Genomic DNA, 23894 nt, shown 5'->3' with positions numbered 1-23894 from the left:
TACACCAATTCCTGCTCCCCTACACCCAATCTCTCTGATTTCCAAATTTCACACCCCAAAGTCCTAACCCTGAAATTGAAACCTGCAGAAATTGTTTAATAGTCCTATATATTTTCACAAAAAAAATTTCGGTGATTTTTAACTATAAAATTAACGCTACAAAATGGTTACACTTGTGAATAATTATTATAATTTGAATAATTTTGTAATGATTGGTACGCTGATATAATGTTTATTTTGATAAATTAGTATAATGTATTTTTTTATAATTTCTATTATGACAAACAAATTATATTGTTAATCAATATTATCTTTATTATTATATTTGTTTTAAATTATATTTGTTAATATATTTTTTTAAGTGATTATTGTAATGTTATACTTGCAACGATAAAAAAAATGATAAAAATTTATCTTAATATTATATTTTACTCTTAAATAAAATAAAATTTGGAATCTAACAAATTAGTTCAATAGAAACATATTGATATTTAGGTACAATAAAATATTTTTGTAATTAAAATAATTTAAATCCAATAAAAGGGACTGACATTTAAGTAAAAAAATTCCTGATATTTTTCTTCAATAAAAAAATATTAATATATTTATACAACAAAAAATTATTAACATTTAAATTTAAAAATAATATTTTATTGATATTTTTATCCAAATTCAAATATCATCCATGTTACTAACATTACTTTGAACTTCTCTCCAAATTGATTCTTCAACAAATTCCTTTAAAAACTAACAAAAAACAAATAGAAGCAGATCAAGTGGAAAAAGCAATAAAAATTGAAACTTATATTAAAAGAAACATTTATTCAAAACTGACCTAATTTTAGCATAATTAAAGTCCAAAAACACAAGAAATGTCAAATAATTACACTTAAAGTATTCTAAAAGTACGCATAGATGGCAATTATCAAGAAGCACCTTTTATTTGTTTTTTTAAATACTTTTTCTATAATATTTTTTCCTTAAATTTTAAACAAACTATATTATGTGAATCCCATTTTTTAAAAGATGACGTATTAAATTCTGGCTTGGAACATCGAATTGCCATTTTGCTATGAAATTATGCAAAACAATTATCAAACAACGACACCCACAGATTGGATATAAAATAGCTATTTTCGTCAAGATTCCAACATGTTGTGTACAACATCGTGTTGTATATCCAACATTATGTACAAATAATTGGCTTATTCTAAAAAAAAAAAAAAGAAATCCCTATACAAATGTCGTAATTAGGCCTTTTTTTATTATACAAAAAGCCCTTGCTTAAGTTTACTAATAATAGGCCTAAAAGGTGTTGTCTATACATAATATGTACAAGAATGCTAAGAATAGTCTTTGCAACATCCTCTGAATAAACTTTATTATAATGTATTAATTTAATGGTCTTATTTCTCATCTAATAACGTGCTAAGCATGGGTTGCTCACCAATGTCTCAATGTGCCGTCTCTTTTGTTCTAATCGTAGATAGAATATAGAATTTGCGATTTTTTTTCCCAATAATTATTGTTATGTTTGTAGCGTCTTGTTAGACAATGGACAGCAACGAGGTGAAAACAATCGACGGAGCGCCTGCGACACGTTTATTGTTTTTAAATACTTTTTTTTTGGAATATCGTTTTTAAATACTTATTGTTAGCTGTTAAGGGGCTTATTCAATTAAACATTATTATATCTAGTAATTATTATACGAGCATAATGTGCATACCCATCACTAATTAGAGAGTCATAATAACTTTACTATGGATTTTGTTGTTTTTGGCGAATCCCTTCAGCATCTGTCACGCTCGATTGAATCTTATCGACCAGCAAACCATGCCCCATTGCCCACAGATTAAAAATGTCAACATTCATCAATATCAAATTGCATGCAATTGATGTACACAAAATCATTAATTCGGTGCAGGAAAGCTTAACCTCGAGAAATAGTTCGTTAATTTGGTGCTGATTTCAAAATTATGACTTCAATTTATTTCCACACTGTGTTAAGGCATTAGTTCATGATATACGTCATTGAAGAAATACGGTGAATTTGAGCTGTTATTCTAATTGTTATTATTATATTATAATTATAAAACTAAAAAATGGTGTAATTACGTCAAAGACACGAATTAACGTGTTTGTTTTTATTGTAGGGAGTTGCAGGTGTCAGTTTCTTTTGTGTATAGTAATGAATTTCAGAATTTATAAATTGCCTTTATTATTACAATAATTGGAAAAAATGAAATTATTTTCTTTAGGTTGACATTTAAACGCAGTGGATTGTGATTTTTGTTTTGTACTTTTATTTTCCAAATATGTGGTTGTAAATTCCAAATAAGGAACAGAAAATGCAAAGCAGACAAAAACAAACAAAACCAAAAAAAAAAAAGACGCGAGAGAACGTAAAATCACTATTGCTCCTCTGGCTATTGGAAATATCAGATCATCGAACCAACCAAACGAAGGCAGAAACAGGCAAAGAGCTCATAGAAATTCTCGTCCTCTTCCTACATAAGTCTTCTCTTATCATAAACGCGTGTTGCTCGGATAAGGTTGTGCTGCGGTGATTCACTCGGTGAGCCTTCCAATTCCATTTTCTTATTACTTACTACTCTCAATCTTTTCAGTTGTATTGTAGTCACCATTCTTCTTTTTTTTTTTTTTTTTTTATCTTTCTGAATTTCTCTCTTCCGCTTTTGCTTCTGCCTCTGCTTTGTATCTCTGTAACTGTGAACTCCTTTTTCTTTATGTATGCTTTTTCTCTGTTATTTTCGTATTCTCTGTCTCAAAATCATTATCGCTTAGATAGTTAGATAGCCGATTTTTATGTACCTTTCTCGTGGATTATTTAATTGATGATAAAGTGTTTTTAACTCTGTTGAGCTTTGATTTTGAAGTTTGAACTTCGCTTCAGGAGTTCATCTATTTTTCTTATTCTTGCTACATATTTTTTTTCTTCTTTCCCCTTAGTAGATCGATTCATGACACACGAACAAGAATTCCTGTTTTTCAACTAGTAATAATTTTGAAACATGAGTACTATAAGTTTCACAGGTCAATCTGAGGCTTGAACTATTTTGTTTTATTTTTCTATCTGATTCCCCACCCTTTTACTATAGAGGTCATGTTCTGTTTCTTAATTGGTCAGTTTTGGTGTCTTTAGTATTTGTATTTACGGGAAGAAAGAAAATATCAATGCAAATGCAATGCATTCTAAATGGAATATTGCAAATTCTTGATCTGTTTGTCGTCACAGGATAAGTCAAATCAACCAATACAAGTCCAGATAAATTGATTTATGATGATGATGTTATGTCTTTCTGTTTGTAATTACCAGAATCTTTTAACCCTTTTTATGATTTTGCAGTACTTTGCTTAATATGGCGGTTGAGAAGTTGAGCATTGCAAAAGATGTGACTGAAGTAAGTCATGTTCAACGCTTTCCTTTTTGTCTCCATGACGAAGCAATTTAACTCACAGTACATATGAATTCATTTTTAAAATGTGCAGTTAATTGGCAAAACTCCATTGGTATATCTCAACCGCATCGTGGATGGCTGTGTTGCCAAAGTTGCTGCGAAGCTAGAAATGATGGAACCTTGCTCCAGTGTCAAAGACAGGTATGTAGATTTCTTCATTCTTGTATTGGAATGTGAGCGGGTGAAACTCCATCTAACCATTTACTTTTGGTTTGATGCTTGCCTGTTTTTGCTCACAACACCCTTTTTAAAGTGCTTAGATTGATATAGTTTTTCGCCAAGACGTTGTATGATCGATGCCCGATTCTCTTATGCCATGCAATAATATGCATTCAAAAATCTTATGTAATAAGCATAATTGTTTATCTTCCTACAGGATAGGGTATAGCATGATTGTAGATGCTGAGGAGAAAGGATTCATCACACCGGGTGAAGTTAGTTCTTGCTTTAGATTTTCCTTTCCTTGCATATTTGAATTCATGTTGAATGCACCAGTCTTTCATATTGCATCAAAGTTTCATTCTATTTATTCTGTGGCTGTATTGTATGAGCAGTTGTTTAATGCTTAGTGATATTGACACCATCTTGCTTTTGATTTTAAAATGTGAACATGAGATGGGAGTGGTTCTATAAGACACTTAACCAATTCATCATCATTGCATATTTATCTTTCAAGCAAACTTATTACTGTGTACTAGGGTATTAATACGGTTTACTGTTGTTCATGTTATTAGAGTGTCCTCATTGAGCCTACTAGTGGAAACACGGGCATAGGTTTGGCATTCATGGCAGCTGCTAAGGGTTATAAACTTATTATAACCATGCCTTCTTCGATGAGTCTCGAAAGACGAACCATTCTTCGGGCTTTTGGAGCTGAGTTAGTCCTCACTGATCCCGCCAAAGGTATGAAAGGAGCTGTTCAGAAGGCAGAAGAGATTCGGGATAAGACTCCAAATTCTTATATTCTTCAGCAATTTGAAAATCCTGCCAACCCAAAGGTATTGTGTCAATGTGCTTTGTTTGGAAATTCGGTTGGTTGAGAGTATTCAGACATTTTCTCCTTCCTCCTATTCTTAGATCCATTATGAAACCACTGGACCGGAGATCTGGAAGGGCTCTAGTGGGAAGGTTGATGCTCTTGTCTCTGGGATTGGGACTGGAGGTACAATAACAGGTGCTGGAAAATATCTGAAAGATCAGAACCCTGATATAAAGGTTAGGCTTTTAATTTCCTCATGGTGTGTTAATCTTTCTAATCTTCTCCCTGCATTCTTTATGATTTTTTCTTTCTTTTTTTTAACTTAGCTATATGGCATTGAACCAGTAGAAAGTCCAATACTGTCTGGAGGAAAACCTGGTGAGTATTGATTTTTTTGTGTTTTCAGGGCAACTGTCTCTGATTATTACACCTGTTAGAATAACTAGAAAATATCTCGTAATCTTATTGTTGTATCCTAGAATATTTTAAATTAACTTAGATGATATCTTATGAGTGGTTTCCAACTTCCATATTTCATGATTTGTTTGCTTGTTTAATTAGGATTTAGAGTCTAATACTAGTACAAACAGGGGATAGTTCTTTGTATTTTGTTATACATTATTACTCACCATATATGTAGTGATGTTTTAATTCCATGATTCTTTGCTTCCTTGTCGTGCACAAATTTCAGCTACTGAAACTCAATACTATCATTACTTTCTCCGTCTTTTGCAAATGTGGATGGGATAATAAACTTGAGAGAACCACATCTCAAAAGTTAGCCGTCGTAGTTGGAGAACCTAAGACCTTAAAAACTCCCCCACACTTGCCCATACTTCCAATGTGAGACTCAAGTATTGTACCTTGCAATTGGATCCTAAAATTCCACCACACTCTGCAGTCCTGACACCCATGCGAGTTGGCTGTGCACTAGTCCTTTGACTAGTCTTGGTGAACACTACAATGTTGACGTCACTGCCACGCCACTTGTTTGCTGCTGAGAGACATGATGGAAAACTCTGATACCTATAGATAATAACCTTGGGATAAGTGGATAACCACACCACAAAAGCTATCTGTTGTAATTGGAAAGCCCAAAGCTTTATAAACCTCATACTAGAATATTATATTTTCAATGCAAGACTTAAGTCTCATACCTTGCAATTGGATCCTAACAGGGTGTCAGATCTACCCACATCTGAACATCTTTTTACCTTGAAGGCGCTGCCATCAGATCTCCCATTGTCTGTCAAGTTTGTTGTCTCTCCTCTTTCTCCATGCTCTGAAATTTTCTTGGAGAATCCAATGATATAAAACAAAGTTGGTATTATTCAAGGGTATATAAAATTCATTTTACAAGATCATTTGGTTTCTCATACTTACGGAAACTGTTGTTGAATTCAATTTCCTGTATTTTAAGGAATATGTGCTTTGTCATTTACCATTATTGCACTGGTGATATTATTCCTGCACGTTCTTAATGAGAATTCGTGTGTGCTTTTGTGTACGTTTATCAAATGCCTGCCTCCTGTTGTGTACCTTTCTCCTGACAAATGCATGGTTGTTAAATGGATATAAGGCCCTCATAAGATCCAAGGAATTGGTGCTGGCTTCATCCCTGGTGTTCTGGATGTCGATTTACTTGATGAAGTTGTTCAAGTAAGCCACAAAACTTTTTGATAAGTTTATTTGTGCTTAAATAAAGAGATTATTTTTTGGTTTGTATGATAATATGGTGTGCCTCCATTCGTGCACCTAATGTATTCATTCTTTAAAAAATCCAATTCTGTACTTTGCACGCATGCAAAACATGTAATCTAGACTGTATAAAAAAATCAAAATTTCAATTCTAGTGCACTATTAAGTGTCATCTAAACTGCTGTGAATAAATTTTGAATTATTTTAAGGAGAAATTAATTTTTATTAGCTTGAGTATGCAATCTGTTCTATTATCACTTTCCTCTCTCTACTTGTTGTAATGGAACTTGAACTTGAAGGCTAGAAGTTTATTAAATCACTTTTATGGGAGGAGACATCACTAACCAAGAATCATGATAATTTATCCATGCATTCTAAAAGTTCTCTTATGTTTGTTTGTGATTTTAGATTTCAAGTGAAGAAGCCATTGAAACTGCTAAACTTCTTGCTTTGAAAGAAGGTTTGCTGGTAAGTTCACCTGAAAAGAAATTATGGGTTTGTCAATGGGCTACCTCTTCTCGTGACTTGGCTTTGTTTATGTGCATCATCTTTTTTTTTAGTTGCATGATTTGAACTGTACTTTGGAGACACCATGGGTGTGGTTGGGAGGAGGCAGCATTTTTAATGCTATTCTGTTTGCATTATAAATATATCGCAGGTGGGAATATCATCTGGTGCAGCTGCAGCTGCTGCAATTAAGATAGCAAAGAGGCCAGAAAATGCTGGAAAACTCATTATTGTAAGTTTGTCTGCTGTTCATCTGGTATCAATTTTCTTCCGTGAATGCCATTGTTAGTTACTGCTTTAGATTCGATATCAGTATCAATGTGCTCAAACATTTTCAGAATCGTTGCACTTTAAGTGCTGATCATTGGCAGAAACTTCTAGCATTAGTTATGTGGATTTTTTTGGTTGTTATAGTTAGATGCACTTGTTCTTATTATATTTACTATATATATTCCATCACTGATAAGCCCACTGAAAACCTGAGTAGGCGGTCTTCCCAAGCTTTGGAGAGCGTTATTTATCATCTGTGCTCTTTGAATCCGTGAAGCGAGAAGCAGAGAGCATGGTCTTCGAGCCTTGAATATGAAGTTATACGAGCCATTTGCTGCTTTTCAAGTTGCATTCTCTCCTTGGGTTGTGTATCTATTTTTTCTCTTATGGATCTGAAAAATAAAAAATGGTTTATGTTTGGTTGTTAATTGACTACGATTTAATAAAAAATATAAGATGTTTGCTGGAATGTTCAAACTCTCTTATAATTGTTGATTATTTACAGATCATGATGCCATGAACTCATGCTTGTACTAGTTAAAATCCTGGTGCTTGAATGTTTGCTTCTTAAAACTTGTAATGGAGAAAACACTAATAACATGTGCCATACTTTTTTTTCCCAAAGGCATAAATATATTTTAATCCATTATTTTGGTGAAAAATATAATTTAATCCATACAAATATATTAGTTGTTGGATTTAATCATTATTCTAAAATTTGGGTTTTAGTTTTGTCTTGTGTTTTTCCAAACCGAGTTAGTGCTTGTAATTGTTTTTTAGAAGTTACCATTTAATTTGATTAAATAATTTTTCCTTGGTCAACTTTTCATTTGAGGTCCGTCTTTAATGATGTATCAATTCTCGCGAGTTGATGTATGAACCTTGGCATTGGGTTTGCGCTCCTGGTAACTTCGATAGTTTTTCTTTTTCTTAATAGAACTTCAATAGTTGTTGGAGCCTAAAGATACATGCTTTTGGAATGAATTTTGTATCAATGTTTTCGGAAGGCAAAAATAAAAACTTTATTGAACCCAAGTGGTCCAGATAAAAGCACAAATGTTCCTTGATCTACACCACCCGAACACTATAAACAATCTGCAAAAACCCATCAAAGCACAAGGATGACGCCCCACCCAGATTACCCACCTAACCTTCGAAAGTAAAATTACAGCCAAAAAATAACTTAACAGTATTATTCAGGCATAATGATAGAGGAGTAATTAAGAGGATGTTCCAAATAGTTAAACATGAAACAGGAATCATAATTATATGATTGGATTATAGGAGTAGCATAAATAAAGAGAGGATGATTGTGCTGCAATGATTAATTTTCGTTTTTCAATACCACGTATACCCTTAATAGAATGCAGCTTCATTCAAGTTCTTCAAATTTATAGTAAGACAAAATTCAAAATAAACAAACCACAATGTAGACTGAACAGAAGAAAATAATTTAAGGGATATAAACTTAGACTAGTACTGAAGGGGCTGCGCGAACGCAAGTCCCCACTACCACAAATTATGATGTAGGCTCTCCCACTTGGGGAGACCTTAGACTGACACCCTTCCTGTGTGCAATGGAAGTCACCAGCCTAGGCCATGGGCCCAAATGATCACCCATTGACCCCATCCAGGTAAGTATGTTTCTAAGTAGCCAGTTGGTCCTTATTTAAACAATGTTGTCAACTTGTATGCTTATAAGTTCATCGATGTGGGACTAACTTGGCCTGTGACTTGTGAGACTATTTTGCTGCGGTTTATATTTTTCATCTCTAATGTGGAACAACTCAGAAAAAACCTGTTTCGCCAATCACACACCAGAAATTTGAAATGAATTCTTATTGAAGGAACTAATACAGAATTTCGAAATCAGGTGGAGTCCAAGGGAAAAGTGTGTATTCCATTAAATGACTTACATGTGAGCATATCAGCATAAAGTGAATTCTTGCCCGTTGGGTTTACCCATCAAGCATTCAAGCCTACATCATCCATATCAGAATAGGATCATGGTCAATAGTCTCTGTTGTTTATTTATGCTACGTTATTATTACATACTAGGATTGTTTTAAATAGCCATGCAAAGAAATGCTTAAAAAAAATAATTATCAATTGTCCTTGTTCCTATGAAGCTGAACCAAAGAAAAGCAAATTCCTCTTTTCATTTCCCTCCTCGCGCCATGTATTCATTAAAGAAGTAAAAAATGAAATGACTTTACCCGCAAAATTGCATATGGGCAAAAATATTGGATCTTCCCAACCAAAGGTCAATCTTATTATATATCAAGAAAGTTGAATTGGAGCACATGCTATATACTTACATCAAAAGAGGTATAGCCTTGCTTAAATGTGTCTTTTTATTGCCCATAAGAACGAAGAGCATTTGAATGCTTTCCGAATAAACAGTTGAAAATCACAGTTTTTGACTCGGCAAAGGCCCATACAGCCATACTAGTACTGTGATCAAATGTTCCAACCCTCATCATACTCAAACATACTGCATTTGCTCTCTTTTTGGGTGTAACATTTTATCAGATTCATGGTATTACTTATATGACTCCGTCCAAAGCATGGTTTGGAAGTATACTTATTGATTGTCGGGTCTCCCTTCAACACGAACTTGAGATTTCATTCTTCTAGACACTTCAATTTGTATGAAATTTCTGCATATAGCAAACAAAATGGTAAGTTGTAGTTGTTTTGCAAGTGTTATTCCCCCAGCCTTGAAGAGCATAACCTATCTTCATCTGTTCTTGATTTGAGTTAACCAGGATTCAGGCCTGAGGCTGAACTAATGCGATTTGAGTATTTGATAAGAATGACACATTTATGACAGTGCCCAAAAAATATAGTAAATTAATAACTAGTGTTAGTAATTAATAATAATACACAAAAATTAAGATAATATTAGTCTCTAAACATTGCTCGGCAAGAAGTTGTGATTGTTTGTGTATAAGATGGAGTTTAACTGTCATGAAGGAGACTTTTAAAGTTTGTTTCATTGAATGGGAGTTGATTTAGTGAAAGTTAAACTTTGTTATACTGAAGGTACACATCTCCTTTTTGTCTTGTTGATCCATCTTTCAAGGTGAAATGCAAAACATCCTCGGCTTCCAATTATACATGTAAAATTGTGTGTATTACTGTGACAGTACCTTTAAATCTGTTTTGCATTTATATGATTAAATCTGGTGTTCTAAGACTTCTTTCTTTTGATTTTTCAGAAATTGTCACTGGAATTTGCCTATTTTCTAAGGACATGGGTCAAATGGTTTAAGAAGTGGCCTTTTCGGCCCCTATTCAATTAAAAAAAATGATTAAAGATTTAAAATCAAACACAAGCACGATGGGATAAACCAGTCGAATCAAAGCAATATAATTCTACTTAGGCCATGTTTTTTATAGTCTAGTATGATATATTGGGCCAGGTACGTTTTTGACAGTATTCAAAGTTATTGATTAAGTTGAAATAATCTAACATTAGTTGAAACATTATTAATGTTATTGCAAAAAATTAAGGTGTTAGTGGAAATATATAAAAATAAATAAATAACTTGTACTATGCTATTGTTAGTACAAATCTTTATTTATCCGGCATAGTGATTGCTCAGGACCTAAGGAAAATAAATTATTTATCTCACGTTAGATAATTTTATCAGCAATAATTTATATGTTTTCGATAAAAAATGTATCTTTTTAGGAGGACATAAAATTTGTATTTAAATATCAATTTATAATGATTATAATTATAATTATTAAGAAAAGTAATTTAAAAGAATTATGTTAAAAGTATTTATTTTCGCACAGGACAGTATCTGGTTTGGATTGGGGCTTACGAAATTGCACTCTGGAACCGACGTCGTTTTTTACGGTGAAACATATTTAGGCACACTATTATCCCACTTTCTTTCTCTCCGTTTTCTTTCTTTCTTCTTCTTCTTCTCTTCTTCTTCAAGATTGCGACGACGATCCAAGTGATAGACACTCGTTGCGATGGAACTTGTAGCTGAATCCGAGCGAACTCTGTATGTACACTCTCTCCCTCTTACTCCATTCCTTTCCTTATTTGATGATGCTCTTTTTTTCGATTTTAGGGTTTTCACACTGAATAGTTTGATTTTACTTTTAAAATGCACATTTCTTTGCCCTAATTTTTGTTTTAACCCTTAGGTACCCATACGTGACTGGATCCTCTGTAGTCGCTATCAAATACAAAGATGGGATTCTAATGGCCGCTGACATGGGAGGTCTGATATTTAAGTCGGTTTCAAAATGCTCTTAATCTGATTAATCTGGAAATTGCTTTCCCATAGTCTTTTGTGTTTTTTATTCATCACTGGCGCTGGTTTTAATTGTTGAATTCTTATTCTTAAATGTGGCATCTCTGTAAATTTCGTCATAGAATGATGGCGTTTTTAAGTATCGAAATCACTTTGCTTATCATGTATATTGGGGATATATTGATAGGTTCGTATGGATCTACCCTGCGGTATAAGAGTGTTGAGCGTATCAAGCCTATTGGAAAGCATTCTCTTCTTGGTGCTAGCGGGGAGATAAGTGACTTTCAGGAAATTTTGCGCTACCTTGACGAGCTTATGTGAGTACCTTTTTCTTTTATAAGTTTAGGGCAGAACGGTGTGATGAGTTAAATGGTCTGTGTCTGCTTTGTTATCCTTGCTTGGCTTGTTTAGTTATTTTGTTTCAAATACAGTAAAAAACTCCATTTGTGTATTTTTTTTCCCCTTAAACCTTTTCAATACTACAAGTCTACAACTTCAAAATTCCCATCTAACTGTTTGGTTTTTGAGTTTTGATTGTGCAGCCTTTATGACAACATGTGGGAGGATGGGAATTCTCTAGGGCCGAAGGAGGTGCATAATTATTTAACCCGTGTGATGTATAATAGACGTAACAAGTTCAATCCATTGTGGAATGCACTTGTACTTGGTGGGGTGAAAAATGGGCAGAAGTACCTTGGCATGGTATGTCTTTGTCTTTGTTTTTTTGTTTGTTATAAAACATTTACCTGGAAGTTTTTCTTTTCTTTTAATAATTAAATCTTTGTATCTTATCCAGGTTAACATGATTGGCATTAATTTTGAGGACAACCATGTAGCAACCGGGCTTGGAAATCATCTTGCTAGGCCAATTCTCCGTGACGAGTGGCATGAAAACTTGACCTTTGAAGAGGGCGTCAAATTACTGGAAAAATGCATGCGTGTGCTTTTATACCGTGATAGGTCTGCTGTCAACAAAATTCAGGTTTTACACTGTTTCCTTTTCTTGTTTTGCTCTACTCTAATAATCTGCCTCACTCTGCTCCCCCCCTCCCCCCCTCTCTATTTTCCATTTATCAAAACATAGTTAGAATTTGGTTTAGAGGTTGAAGAGAAAGATTGAATTGTATTACTGAGAGTGAACATTCACAGTCTGTACTCTGTACCCTAGGAATTATGCATGGAATTGTAAGGGAAGCAATTGAAATTGAATGGTGATTTTGTCTGTAGTTCTCATAATTTTTCTACATTCCTGCCATTGTTTAGAAAGACAGATTGATATTTTGGTTACAAGTTTTACTGATCATATTTGTGAGAAAGTTTATTAGTAGGATTTTAGCTGTAAGCAATAGCTCACATGCTCCGTAGATCTCTTTCTGCTCTTATACCTGATGTTGCATGTTTATGGGGTCTAACTCCACTTTTAGCACATGGGATAGGAAAAATTAGTAGGTTTCTTAGACAGAAAATTGGAATTTGCTGTATTGTACTTGTGTGAAAGAACATGCTTGCTTGCTATTACCTGATAGTTGTGCATGCCGATCTTGTTTTGAAGGATATCATCTATGTAAAAGTTTCAATTTCTTTTCTGTGCCCATTCTGTAGAGTGTTGGTGGTCATTATTACGAGTTTATGACAGTCAATCACCGCTGCTTATGTTACCGTTCTTGAATTCTAAAATGTATATATGTGGAAGATGTTAAATCAGGGGTGAAGTGAACCATTATTGCACCCTTTCTATAATGTTTATATGAGGATTGGATCAGAACTAAAATGACTTCGCTTCCTGACTTCCTCCATTTGTTATTGGATTTTTATTATGAAAAATGTTAGCAACAACACTTTCTTACATATTATTGATTGGAAATCACAAATTCTGCAGTCTCTCACTTATCCAACGAGCCTCATTCATGATTTATAGTTTCCAAAAAAATTTAACTAGTCTAAAGTGTGCATTAGAAAGAGTTTATATTGTTAGCATTTTTAATATAATCTTCAGTTGAATTGAAGGTTTATCCTATTGCATTATGAATTTATGATATTTAGTCTAACGTGCCACTGTTTGCAGATATCTAAAATTACAGATGAAGGTGCCACTGTTTTCCCACCATTCTCGTTGAAAACGTACTGGGAGTTCGCTGCCTTCAAGAATCCAACAGTGGGCGCTGAAGGTTCATGGTAGCTGACTCAATGTGAAATGAAACAGAATTTTAAATGGATATGAAATGGGTTCCAACAGGACTCTTCAAGGTGTTAATGGATATTAAATGAGACTTGATGTTTTCATATTTATTTTTTTAAGATTCCTATGGTGGTTCGAATTGATCTTTTCATTAGAATTTCTATTCCAGTTTCGTTTCATTATGACATTCATCATAGCCATTTTCCCTTTTCAATTGCTTGCATAGACATCAACGCGGTGCACGTGTTTGAAATTAATCATGCAAAGATTTGTCCACAAGTCTCATTCGTTATACTACCGTTTCCTATAAAAACTAGATGCCTAATTGGTTTAGGAAAGCAATGTTGTCATTTTCTTTTACAAAAATGTTGCTTATTTATTTCATTTTTTATCTTTAAATATTTGCTTTATTTCATTTATTTTTCTTATTTTATATTATTTTTTCTCAAATATATGGAATGAACTCTCAAATCAAACTAGACAAAGCTTGAATAGGATAGTGTTGAGGCTAATAATAAAAAATTATTTTCAAAATTTAAATTTACCGCGGGTTTGATTGACGCTATGCCTGATATTATCAAAATTTAAATTTACTAGTGTTGACCATAAAGATGTTTTTTTTTAAAAAAAAAAAGCATAGGCTTAGGCTTAGTTAATGCTATGCGGATGCTAAATTATAAAACTGGCCATAGCGTGAGCATGCGGCTCACACTAATTGTTTTTTTTTTTTTTAAAAGAATTACTCTCTCCTGCCCATATATTATAAGCAAAAATAAATTAATTTCATACAGTACTGAAAAGTAATCCTTTTGCACAATTCCTCGATGTGAGACTTTGCACGTCAGTAGCTCTTCCACTATATAAACTCTACGATGTGGGGCCTTGCATAAATGATTTGTTGAGGATAAAACACGATAAATTCTCTTGATGTGGGATTCTCCCAACAAATTAACTACATGATGTGGGATAAGTTTAAAAGAATCACTCTTACGTACATTTGTTTCATGGTAAAACTTATATTATAATTAAGAATGTTATTTTCATGGACATGTTTGGTTGACCTTTAGTGCAATTGTAGAAATTTTTTAAATTTACTTAATTAAAAAATAAAGTAAACAAATAAATATAGTAGAATGTAATGGGAATAGATAGTTATTGTAGAAAATAATTTCTATTTTCATGAAAACTATCATACACCCGTCCCCTTATATGGAAATAGAGTATGATTGAAACATGAAAATATAATATTCTTAGGAATACAGCATATATATCCGAGAATAAATTCTCATAACCTTCTAACATATATTTCTGAAACAAAATTAAAAAAAATGACGTGAAACAAACACTACTTTTTTTTAATAATATAGGCATCTCATTTCTAGTAAATAAACTATTCGATAAATGATAATTTTAGTTTTTTATGGTTTAATATTTTTTATTTTGATATATTAAGTTTTAAAGTTTTTATTTTGATAATTTAATTGTTTTTGAAAAAAATTATTTTGATTTTTTTTTCGTTTTTCATTAAAAAGTTAGTGTTTCATTAATTTTAAAATTTTAAAATACTTAATTCAAAAGTTATCATTATACCAGACAATCTAATGATGCACTATCTCCATCAATACTTTCTTACTAAGTCTCCCTGAAACATGATCTCCACGGGTGGCGACAATGATGAGAGAGAAAAGGGAAGTGTGATTCAAGGCATTCACAAAGGGACTTTTTCTCTAATTTCTTAGAAATACTTTTTTAGGACTATATTGATATTGTAGACAATTTTTTATAATTGTTTTGCATAGATAAATATAAAGATTACGTTTCTAAATAGAAACATTAATAAAACACTTTATACGGTCTAATTAGACAGCCTTGTTTAAGATTATTTAAAGTCTATGGTATGCAAACTAAAGAAATCCATTTATGCTTTTAAACAAGTCTCTCATCTATGGTATTACAAAATTCATCAAGATTATCTCTTATAGTGTTGAGGTAAATTTGATTGATGATTGTGTGTGCTAAAATTTCAGTGAGAGTAAATTTATTATTTTGGTGTTATATGTTGATGATATCCTACTAGCATCATATGGTTTATTGTTACAAAACAGTTATATTGTAATTTATCATGTATTCTTAAGTTTATTTTTTATTGGCCTGAAATAATTTTTTGTGGGAGTCCTAAGGTGATATATAAGTAATTTTGGTATGCAACACTAGAAAGTAGTAAAACGCATTATGCGTTAATTGAAAAAAAAAAAAACAAGAAACTACATGTTTTCATATAGAAAGTCTAGAAATTTAGTGATCATTAGGTATTCTGACTTTGATTTTTTTGGAATGTCTTAATAGCAATCGCTCCACATAAGGATCCACATTTAACCATGTTGGTGGAGTTATTATTCTGCTATGAGACATCATACTAGAATCAACCATTGCTAAATTATTGTAACTAACTTACCTGTTGTTACCAACATTAAGTAGCCATTGGGTGTTTATTGGGACAATATCTTAAAGATCTTATTAAGGATTCAACCAAGTAAAAATTTCTTGACATAAAGTAGTTGGTTGTTAAATAAAGAATTAAAAAAATATAGATTTGTATAGAACATGTAGGGACTCATTCTACGCTAGTTGTTGATCCACTCACTAAAGGTATAACACTTAAAGTTTTTCATGAGCACACTACTCATACGCGTGTAATTTTTTATAGTCACTTAGTTTAGTGGGAGTCTTACTTATATTCTATATCTTATGATTTATAAACATTTTGTTGTTTGGATTTTCTGCAAAAATAAAGTTGAAATTTATCATTTCATGATCAGTTTGTTTTGTTTGCAATATTTATGTTGTGTTTGGATAGATCCCTATAAATAATAAATTTTGGATCAGTTGAAAATAGACATGACTAAGATCACATTACATGTAATTTCCATGTTGCTTATCCATATTGACATATGTCATTGAGTGGACTGATGTGGTGGTCATTGAGATCTAGTTATATTTGTTGTAGTGACGAAAACTACAATGATTTTATTATTAATACATGAGATTTTATTATTAATGATTTTTTATATAAATGTTATAATATGTAGTCCAGTCCAAGTGGGAGATTGTTGGAATTTTCTATTTCAATAACTAATTTGTGCTAATATTATAAGTCAATTATATTAGTTATTTATCATTAGTGGATTTTATTTTATATGATCAAATTAAGTGAGTCCATTAGACAACTAAATCAGATGATATGAACTTAAATGAACAGATGTCAGTGTTGACCCATTAGGGGATAATGAGAACCCTATAAGGTTAATCCCCAATATACCGAGCTGTCACATATAGTTTCTCTTCTCCTCATTTGAAGAGTTACGAAAGTCTTATTAAGGAATAAAAAGATTCCGGTTGAGGAAGAATTATGAAGTCACTGGTTACAATGTTAGTTAACTATCCGTTCCGTAACAGATCTTAAGAAGGGTATATAGATCAGAAATCATCTACGAATTCAGGTTTCGTTGCGTTTGTTTGATCAATCATTGTGAACTAGATATTCCTAAAACTCTTCTTGATAATATAACATAATGTGTTCCTGGTGGTTATATTGGTATTTTATAAAATCCTCTAATATTCAAACAATATAAATTCTTGGAAGCATGGGAATGGTCAATGGAGGTTGGAGTGCATCACCAATCTGATCAAGTGTTATGTCAACATGAGCTTCGATGAACAAGGCACCATCCCCAGCACAATCCACCATCAATTTTCGGTCAGGCTCCTCCCTAAGCCTACCTTCAAATGGGTGATAAAACACAAGTGTTTTTGCGAGTGCTTGTCGAATGACTTTAGCTGGGTCTTTCTCTGCCATCGATGGCTCGTTTCGATAAATCTGAATCATTGGAACGAGGAAACGAAGACCTTCTTGATCATCTATGTCGGATAATGGTGGTTTAAGTTCATGGGGAGTACTGGGTATAGCAGGAGCCACCAACTCAGGTTGGCATCTCCGCACTGCAAACATTAGAGAGGGAAAGGAAGAAGACGAGGCCATGTTAATTATCAGAGAACGGGCTTGCTGAGTAAGAAAGTACAAAAGATATTAAGCAATGTATGCTGCTTGAGTGAATCAATGGAGCTAGGGCTGTTAGCATTTATAAAGGGCGCTAGCACTTATAAGTGGAGTTTTTTTTTTATTAAATATAAGTGAGAATATTATTCAGGAAGCATCAACGCAACTGTCAACAACATTAATGATTGATTGCCATAACAAGAAAGTTGTAATAACTTTAAAAAATTATGGTTTGTTAGATCTTTTAAAGTGTTGATAATTAAGCCAATGGTGGCATGGAGCAATTCACCAATGAAAAACATGTCAGTGGAGCAAGAGCTGCTAGCCTTTATAAAGGAGGTGTCATCTATGAGTTGGGATATTCATAAGACCACCAGCCGCTAAACAGTGTGAATATAGTCGTATTTAAGGAGAAAGATAAATGAATATCACACGTGTTATTATACGCATAGTAAGAAAGAGAAAAAAAAAATATAATTATTATAAAATTTGTGATGCTAAAAAAATAATAATAATAAATAAAAGAGAAATTATAGAATATTTAAAACGAAGGAGTATAAGTATCATTACTCATATTAACTATTAAGTACACGATATGATATTTGAAAGAGCACCAGTACGTACTAACTATGCATGAAAAAAACGTGTTTACATAATTACATTTGGTTGAATAAATTTAAATTTAAATTAAAAATGTGAAATAAAATTGAATTTGACGGATATCATGCTATATATGTTATCATAAGACATAAACTGTTTTTGTCAAATTCATGCCTAATTTATTCGTACCATTAAGTATTTCTTTATTTGAAAAGGATCCGTTCAACTGTCAACAGTTAATAATTGCCAAAGAAAGTTGTAATAACTTTTAAAATATGTTCAAAATTTAGTATAGTTGCCATAGATTTAGGATAGTTTCTTAAATTTTTAAATGTTACTTTTCAATTAAAATTAAAGTTTCATTTGGAAAGCTTACACTATGCAATAATGATTAATTGGTATTTAAAGGCCTGTATTTAAAGTCAACAAGATGAAGTAGTCCCTTTTAAGCCTTGAGGTGCGTGTTTGAAAATTGAAACTACACCTTATCTTGTAGGAGCAAACTATGCAACATTTTTTTATTTTTTATTTTGGTTAAACATTCGTGTCACATTTAAGGGAAACTTGTTTTCTTCTTCATATGGAATATAATGAAATGACATCACCTGCATTCGTTTTGATTTATACTTAAACTACTACTAACTACTAATTACTATTAATTCATATGATTAGTTTTTACGCATGTTTTAAAATTATTGTATAATTAAGTGTTAATGACATATTTTTTAAAACATTTCTTTTAAAATACATTTTAAGTGTTGGGTAAAATTTATTAAAAAAGTAATGATAGACAAAAAAAAACCTTTTATTTTAATCATCCCATCAATATTTTTCATTTTTTTCTATTTATTTTTCCTATTACATCGTAAATCTTATCATATTTATATTTTTTTTTCTTTTTAAATGTATGATATATACTCCCCTATTCTAGTTTATATGATTTTAAGATTATGATACATGTATTAAAGAATATAATTAATTTTTTGAATTTCATAGAAAATATTAGACAATTTCTTAATATATTATTTATCTTTCTAATAACTACTCATACTACTGCACAATACTCTCATTAAGTGTCACAGATTCTCATAATAAATGTTCATGTTGCACACTTTCTTCTTTAGTACTTTAAACCTTGTTGGTCGTCGATTTAGTTTGTTATACATGTACTCCCAATAAACTTCACTAAATTTAGACAATAAACTTGAATAAAGCGGGATTGAAGCTTACTTGATTCCTAAAATGAAAAGATAGATTCTAAAAATTGAGAAAAATATCAGTAATGCATGGAGTAATATTGGTTAAGGATCATTTTAGAAAAAAATACTTAATGCAACATTAAATTTTTAAAACGACATATTTCGAAATGATTTTTTTCTCTAAAGTGTCATACAAATTGAAACCAAGGGAGTAACATATTAGATGTTTGTAAAAAAAAAATTTATTAAAAATTACAAAATCATTAGAAAAAGATATTTAATAAGATGTAAAATTATAAACTGGGGTTGGCACCTCCGCACCGTGAACATTGGAGAGGGAGTATTTTGCAAGCACTGGTAGCCTTTATAAAGGGAGCTACTAGCATTTAGAAAGTATCAATCCAACCGTCAACATTCAACAAACAATAATTGATTGCTATGACAAGAAGGGAAAGCTCTACGTAATTCAGTGGACCTATATCAGAAGCTCCAAATCCGAACAAATCAAATCAAATAAATAAAAAAAGAGTACAATGCCCTTCAAATATAGGTTAAGGGTTTTGAAAAATAAAATATTTATAATGAAAATTATAAGAAAATATAAAAAATTTATAAATAATATAATTTTTCATATTTCAATTAAAAAAATTTCTTTTCTTAACCAAACACTTATAAACGTTTGCCAATAAAAAATTACATTATTAAGGGCATTGGAGTAATTTACAGTACTAACAGGTTACGTACGCGGGTTCGATTCTGAAAGATTTTCACCGTCTGAGACCAACCCGTACGAACTGTGTGAGATAACATTTAAAATTTGGTACATCGATATTCGATATGAGTGTGTTGCCATAAAAAGGCAGCTGATTATTGAACGTTTGCAGTCTGCAGTCTGCATAGCTGCCCCTGAACCCATATGTTTATCACAATGCCACATAATACATTTTCTTTTCTTTGTAACACTTAATAGTGAGTATATTGTTTTATCATTATATAATCTAATACTACTATTAACTAATAAACTAAGAGAAAAGGTGACATCAACTAATTCACCGTGGAAGTTCATCTTTTATACGTGGCTAGTTGAAAATAATTTGAATAACGATGTACTCATGTAACTTCAAAAATAAAAAGTCATTAAAAATAAATTATGTATATATTTTTAAAATTCTTATATAATATCATAGAAATAATTAATAATTTAATTATACGATTGTAAAAATATCATTATTTTAGAAGACTTATTTTAAAATATTATTAATTCAATTATTCAAAATGTGGGATTGTTGAAGGAAGTTATCATTCAATGTGGGATTGTTGAAGTTATGTGTGTGAATTTTTTTTTTATTCGTGAGAATAAAAAACATCATATAATTATTGCGGTAATTCATTAACATAATGTCAATTATTGATTCCTACTTTTATATCTTTATCCATTTAGGTTTAAATCTCCACTTTTAAATATATTCCTATTATATTGAACAGTTAAGTTATCAAATGAAAAATACGGTCATTGATCAGTGTCACATGTGTAGCATGGGTTATTGCACCAATTATATACACAAAGTAGTATTTAATAATTTAGTAACATGATAAAGGAAGTGTTTGGTTTGTTACATTGATCTTTTCTAATTTGTTTCCATTCCAAAAAAGAAAAAGGAATATTTTCATAATGAGCTACAAATGAAACCAAACATGCCATCCAACTCTTTGGAAAACCTATTCATAGCCTCTGTGGGCAACCAAATCGGCAATACTAAACCATCTTCTCCTTTTGCATTCTTAAAAGGAGTGATAAACGTTACTCCTGGAAAGGGTCCAAGGCCTCCTTGAGCTGGTCCAGCATAGAGAGCATGGCCCCACCCAAAATCAATTTGTCTGGGATCAAAACCTCTCAAATCTGACACAGTAAGAGACCTCACCATTCTTGGTATGTATCGTCCCTTAATAGCCAATAGATCTGCCACAGAATGCATATACTCTTGTGTGGCCTTACCTTTCACTTTATTTATTAATTCCACTGCATACCCAAATGGATTTCCACAAAGCTTCCCTGCTGTGGTGACTGCTGCTGGGTATGCAATGGCATTACCGTAATAACCAACAGGTAAAGGAGGATTGAACTTAGCACGTGCGTTGACGGCGACCATCATTCGAACATCCTTATCTGCATCTATCTTCAATGCTTTTGTGTGACAACGCCATAAGCATGCTGTGATGAGATCAAACGTGGCACAGTAATGGGGAACCAAGCGACGAAGGGAAGCTATTTGGGAAGGTCCAAAGAAGAATGATCGAAGAACCATGTCGTCATCATGCAAAGTAAGGCTTCCTTCCTCGATCTCGGTGTCTACGAATTCCATGTATTCGTGATGCTTGCATGTGATGCGAGGAGGATCTCTTGCCATTAGAAGCTCCCTACGCCACACGGGTGCAATGGAAGGACTCTTTGCACCTCCAGCCATTTCAGCCCATGCGTTCAAGAATTGTACAAGACCAGCTGCATCGCTCATGGTGTGGTTCAAGCGGAGGGCCTGGATGAAACCACCACACTTGAGTCGTGTCACCTGTTACATATACAACATCAAGACAAGTGAACGTTATATAATAGTGATTTGTGAATAATATTAACATGCTTGTTATACCTGTATGAGTAGAAGGGGAGTGTCAGTAATTTCTTCAGAATCTGGAACATTATATAGCAGTTGTTCGAAGCATGGGAATGGAGGTTGGAGAGCATCACCAAGCTGATCAAGTGTTACGTCAGCATCAGCCTCAATGAACAAGACGCCCTCTCCAGTACAATCCACCATTAACTTGTGGTCAGGCCTCTCCCTAAGCCTACCCGCAAAAGGGTAATAGAACACAAGTGTTTTTGCCAGTGCTTTCCGAATCACTTGAACTGGGTCTTTCTCTGCCATTGATGGTTGGTTACGATAAACTTGTATCATAGGAATGTGGAAACGAAGACCTTCTTGATCATCTATGTCGGATAATGGTTTAAGTTCATGGGGAGTGGGGATGGCAGGAGCCACCAACTCGGGTTGCAACCTTCGCACTGTGAACATTGGAGAGGGAGAGGGAGAGGGAGATGATGAGGCCATGTTAAATATCAGAGCTGACTAAGAAATTCAGAACAAAAGATATTAAGCAATGTAGTATTTTGCCAACACTGGTAGCCTTTATAAAGAGAGCTACTAGCATTTATAAGTGGGAATATTTAGATAGGATCAATCCAACTGTCAACATTCAACAAACAGTAATTGATTGCCATAACAAGAAAAGAAAGGTGTACGTAATTCAGTGGAGGCATGGAGCAGTTCACAGAAAATAATGACAATGCTGCCAGCAACAGAAAGACCAGCTCCTACTAGGCTGGACATAAATCAGAAGCTCCAAATCCGAACAAATCAATTCAAATAAAAAAAAATTGTTAAACAATGCCCTTCAAATATAGGCTAAGGATTTTGAAAAATAAATTATTTATTATAAAAATTAGAAAATAACATAATTTTACATATTTTAATATAAAAAAAATCTCTTTTCAATTTGCTAACTAAATAATAATAAAAATATTATTATGGGCATTGGAGTAATTTAAAGTACTAACAGGTTACGTACGCGGGTTCGATTCTGAGAAGTTTTCACCGTCTGAGACCAACCCGTACGAACTGTGTGAAAGAAAATCTTGATAATATTTAAAATTTGGTACATCGATATTCGATATGAGTGTGTTGCTATAAAGAAATTATTGAACGTCTGCAGTCTGCACAGCTGCCCCTGAACCCATATGTTTATCATAAAGCCACATAATACATTTTTTTCTTTCTTTGTAACACTTAATAGTGAGTATATATATATATATATAGTTACCATTTTTAATTCAATTTTAGTCAATTTTAAGTTACTGGTTAAAATAATTAAATAAAATTCGAATAAATATTTTTAAAATATCAATTAGGAAATAAACATTTTCATAAAATTTATTATTATCGTAATTTTATTATACTTTACTATATTTTTAATGATATTTATATTTATTAATTTCTTATTAACAATTATGTATTGCAAGCCACACGCTAAAAGCATTTTTACTTCTTAATGGTTATGGTTGTGATTTGGCAAAAAAAAAATTAACTTCTTGTCCTTATCTTGCTTGAGAAGTTGAGATGCTTCCTGCGACCATGCTTCCAATTGCGTCAGCAATTACATTTACTGCCTTACACCTTATTAGGTTCAGTGGAATTAATGAAATCTTTACGTATCTTAGGCCTTCCTCAATCCTATAAAATTGAGATTGGATATCTCTCAATGATCTTATTAGCGGATGCACGCTAAGGCTTTGGGTATTTGTTTTTACAAGATTTTTTTTTACTTAAAACATATTTCATAATTTTCTTTTGTCCCATAAAGAAATAGGTGTTACTCCCAAAGGATATTTTTTTCAAAAAAAAATTAACAAATTATAAGAGATAAAGAGAAAATAAATTAATGTTGACTTTAGCACTTTATCCTTCTAAAATTATAAAAAGAGAACAAGTTTAATTTTAGTCTTACTAAATTTTGTATCCATTTTTCGTTTCTCTAATTTTAAAATGCACAACTTTTAGTCATCAAATTAAAGTAGTTTAAATAACGTTTTATAAGC

General features: G+C 32.3%; 4 protein-coding genes and 1 non-coding gene across 6 annotated transcripts; 2 read left to right on the top strand and 3 right to left on the bottom strand.

Moving 5' to 3' along the window:
* Nucleotides 1-2297: 2297 nt before the first annotated feature.
* On the top strand, nt 2298-7473 carry OAS-TL1 (cysteine synthase). 2 transcript variants are annotated; one of them, NM_001251463.2, is made up of 11 exons: nt 2298-2576; nt 3369-3423; nt 3512-3621; nt 3857-3914; nt 4215-4478; nt 4558-4695; nt 4786-4837; nt 6039-6118; nt 6566-6625; nt 6816-6896; nt 7152-7473. In NM_001251463.2, the coding sequence occupies exons 2-11, from the start codon at nt 3382-3384 to the stop codon at nt 7242-7244; spliced, it is 978 nt and encodes a 325-aa protein (NP_001238392.2). In that variant the 5' UTR covers nt 2298-2576; nt 3369-3381; the 3' UTR covers nt 7245-7473. The 2 variants fall into 2 exon arrangements, with proteins under 2 accessions (NP_001238392.2, XP_006576133.1); XM_006576070.4 differs by lacking the exon at nt 2298-2576 and adding an exon at nt 2585-2750 and having other exon boundaries at nt 7152-7403.
* A 942-nt stretch (nt 7474-8415) lies between these two features.
* Nucleotides 8416-8576, bottom strand: LOC113001336 (U1 spliceosomal RNA). The gene has a single exon (XR_003266653.1). It is a non-coding gene; the product is annotated as a U1 spliceosomal RNA (small nuclear RNA).
* Nucleotides 8577-10784: 2208 nt separating this feature from the next.
* Nucleotides 10785-13674, top strand: LOC100499795 (20S proteasome beta subunit). Its single transcript, NM_001249226.2, has 6 exons — nt 10785-10956; nt 11102-11178; nt 11399-11528; nt 11754-11913; nt 12008-12193; nt 13277-13674. The coding sequence occupies exons 1-6, from the start codon at nt 10925-10927 to the stop codon at nt 13388-13390; spliced, it is 699 nt and encodes a 232-aa protein (NP_001236155.2). The 5' UTR covers nt 10785-10924; the 3' UTR covers nt 13391-13674.
* A 3335-nt stretch (nt 13675-17009) lies between these two features.
* On the bottom strand, nt 17010-17430 carry LOC100793892 (benzyl alcohol O-benzoyltransferase-like). The gene has a single exon (XM_006577680.2). It carries the CDS (start codon nt 17427-17429, stop codon nt 17010-17012), a length of 420 nt encoding a protein of 139 aa, XP_006577743.1. The 5' UTR covers nt 17430.
* Nucleotides 17431-20804: 3374 nt separating this feature from the next.
* On the bottom strand, nt 20805-22554 carry LOC100793362 (benzyl alcohol O-benzoyltransferase). Its single transcript, XM_003520785.5, has 2 exons — nt 21892-22554; nt 20805-21813 (listed from the first exon to the last, which is right to left on the bottom strand). Exons 1-2 carry the CDS (start codon nt 22348-22350, stop codon nt 20914-20916), a joined length of 1359 nt encoding a protein of 452 aa, XP_003520833.1. The 5' UTR covers nt 22351-22554; the 3' UTR covers nt 20805-20913.
* Between the last annotated feature and the right edge of the window lie 1340 nt (nt 22555-23894).

This window comes from Glycine max, chromosome 3 (assembly GCF_000004515.6).
Source record: "Glycine max cultivar Williams 82 chromosome 3, Glycine_max_v4.0, whole genome shotgun sequence".
Classification (NCBI taxonomy): Eukaryota; Viridiplantae; Streptophyta; class Magnoliopsida; order Fabales; family Fabaceae; genus Glycine; species Glycine max.
This window is presented reverse-complemented; position numbering and strand designations above follow the sequence as displayed.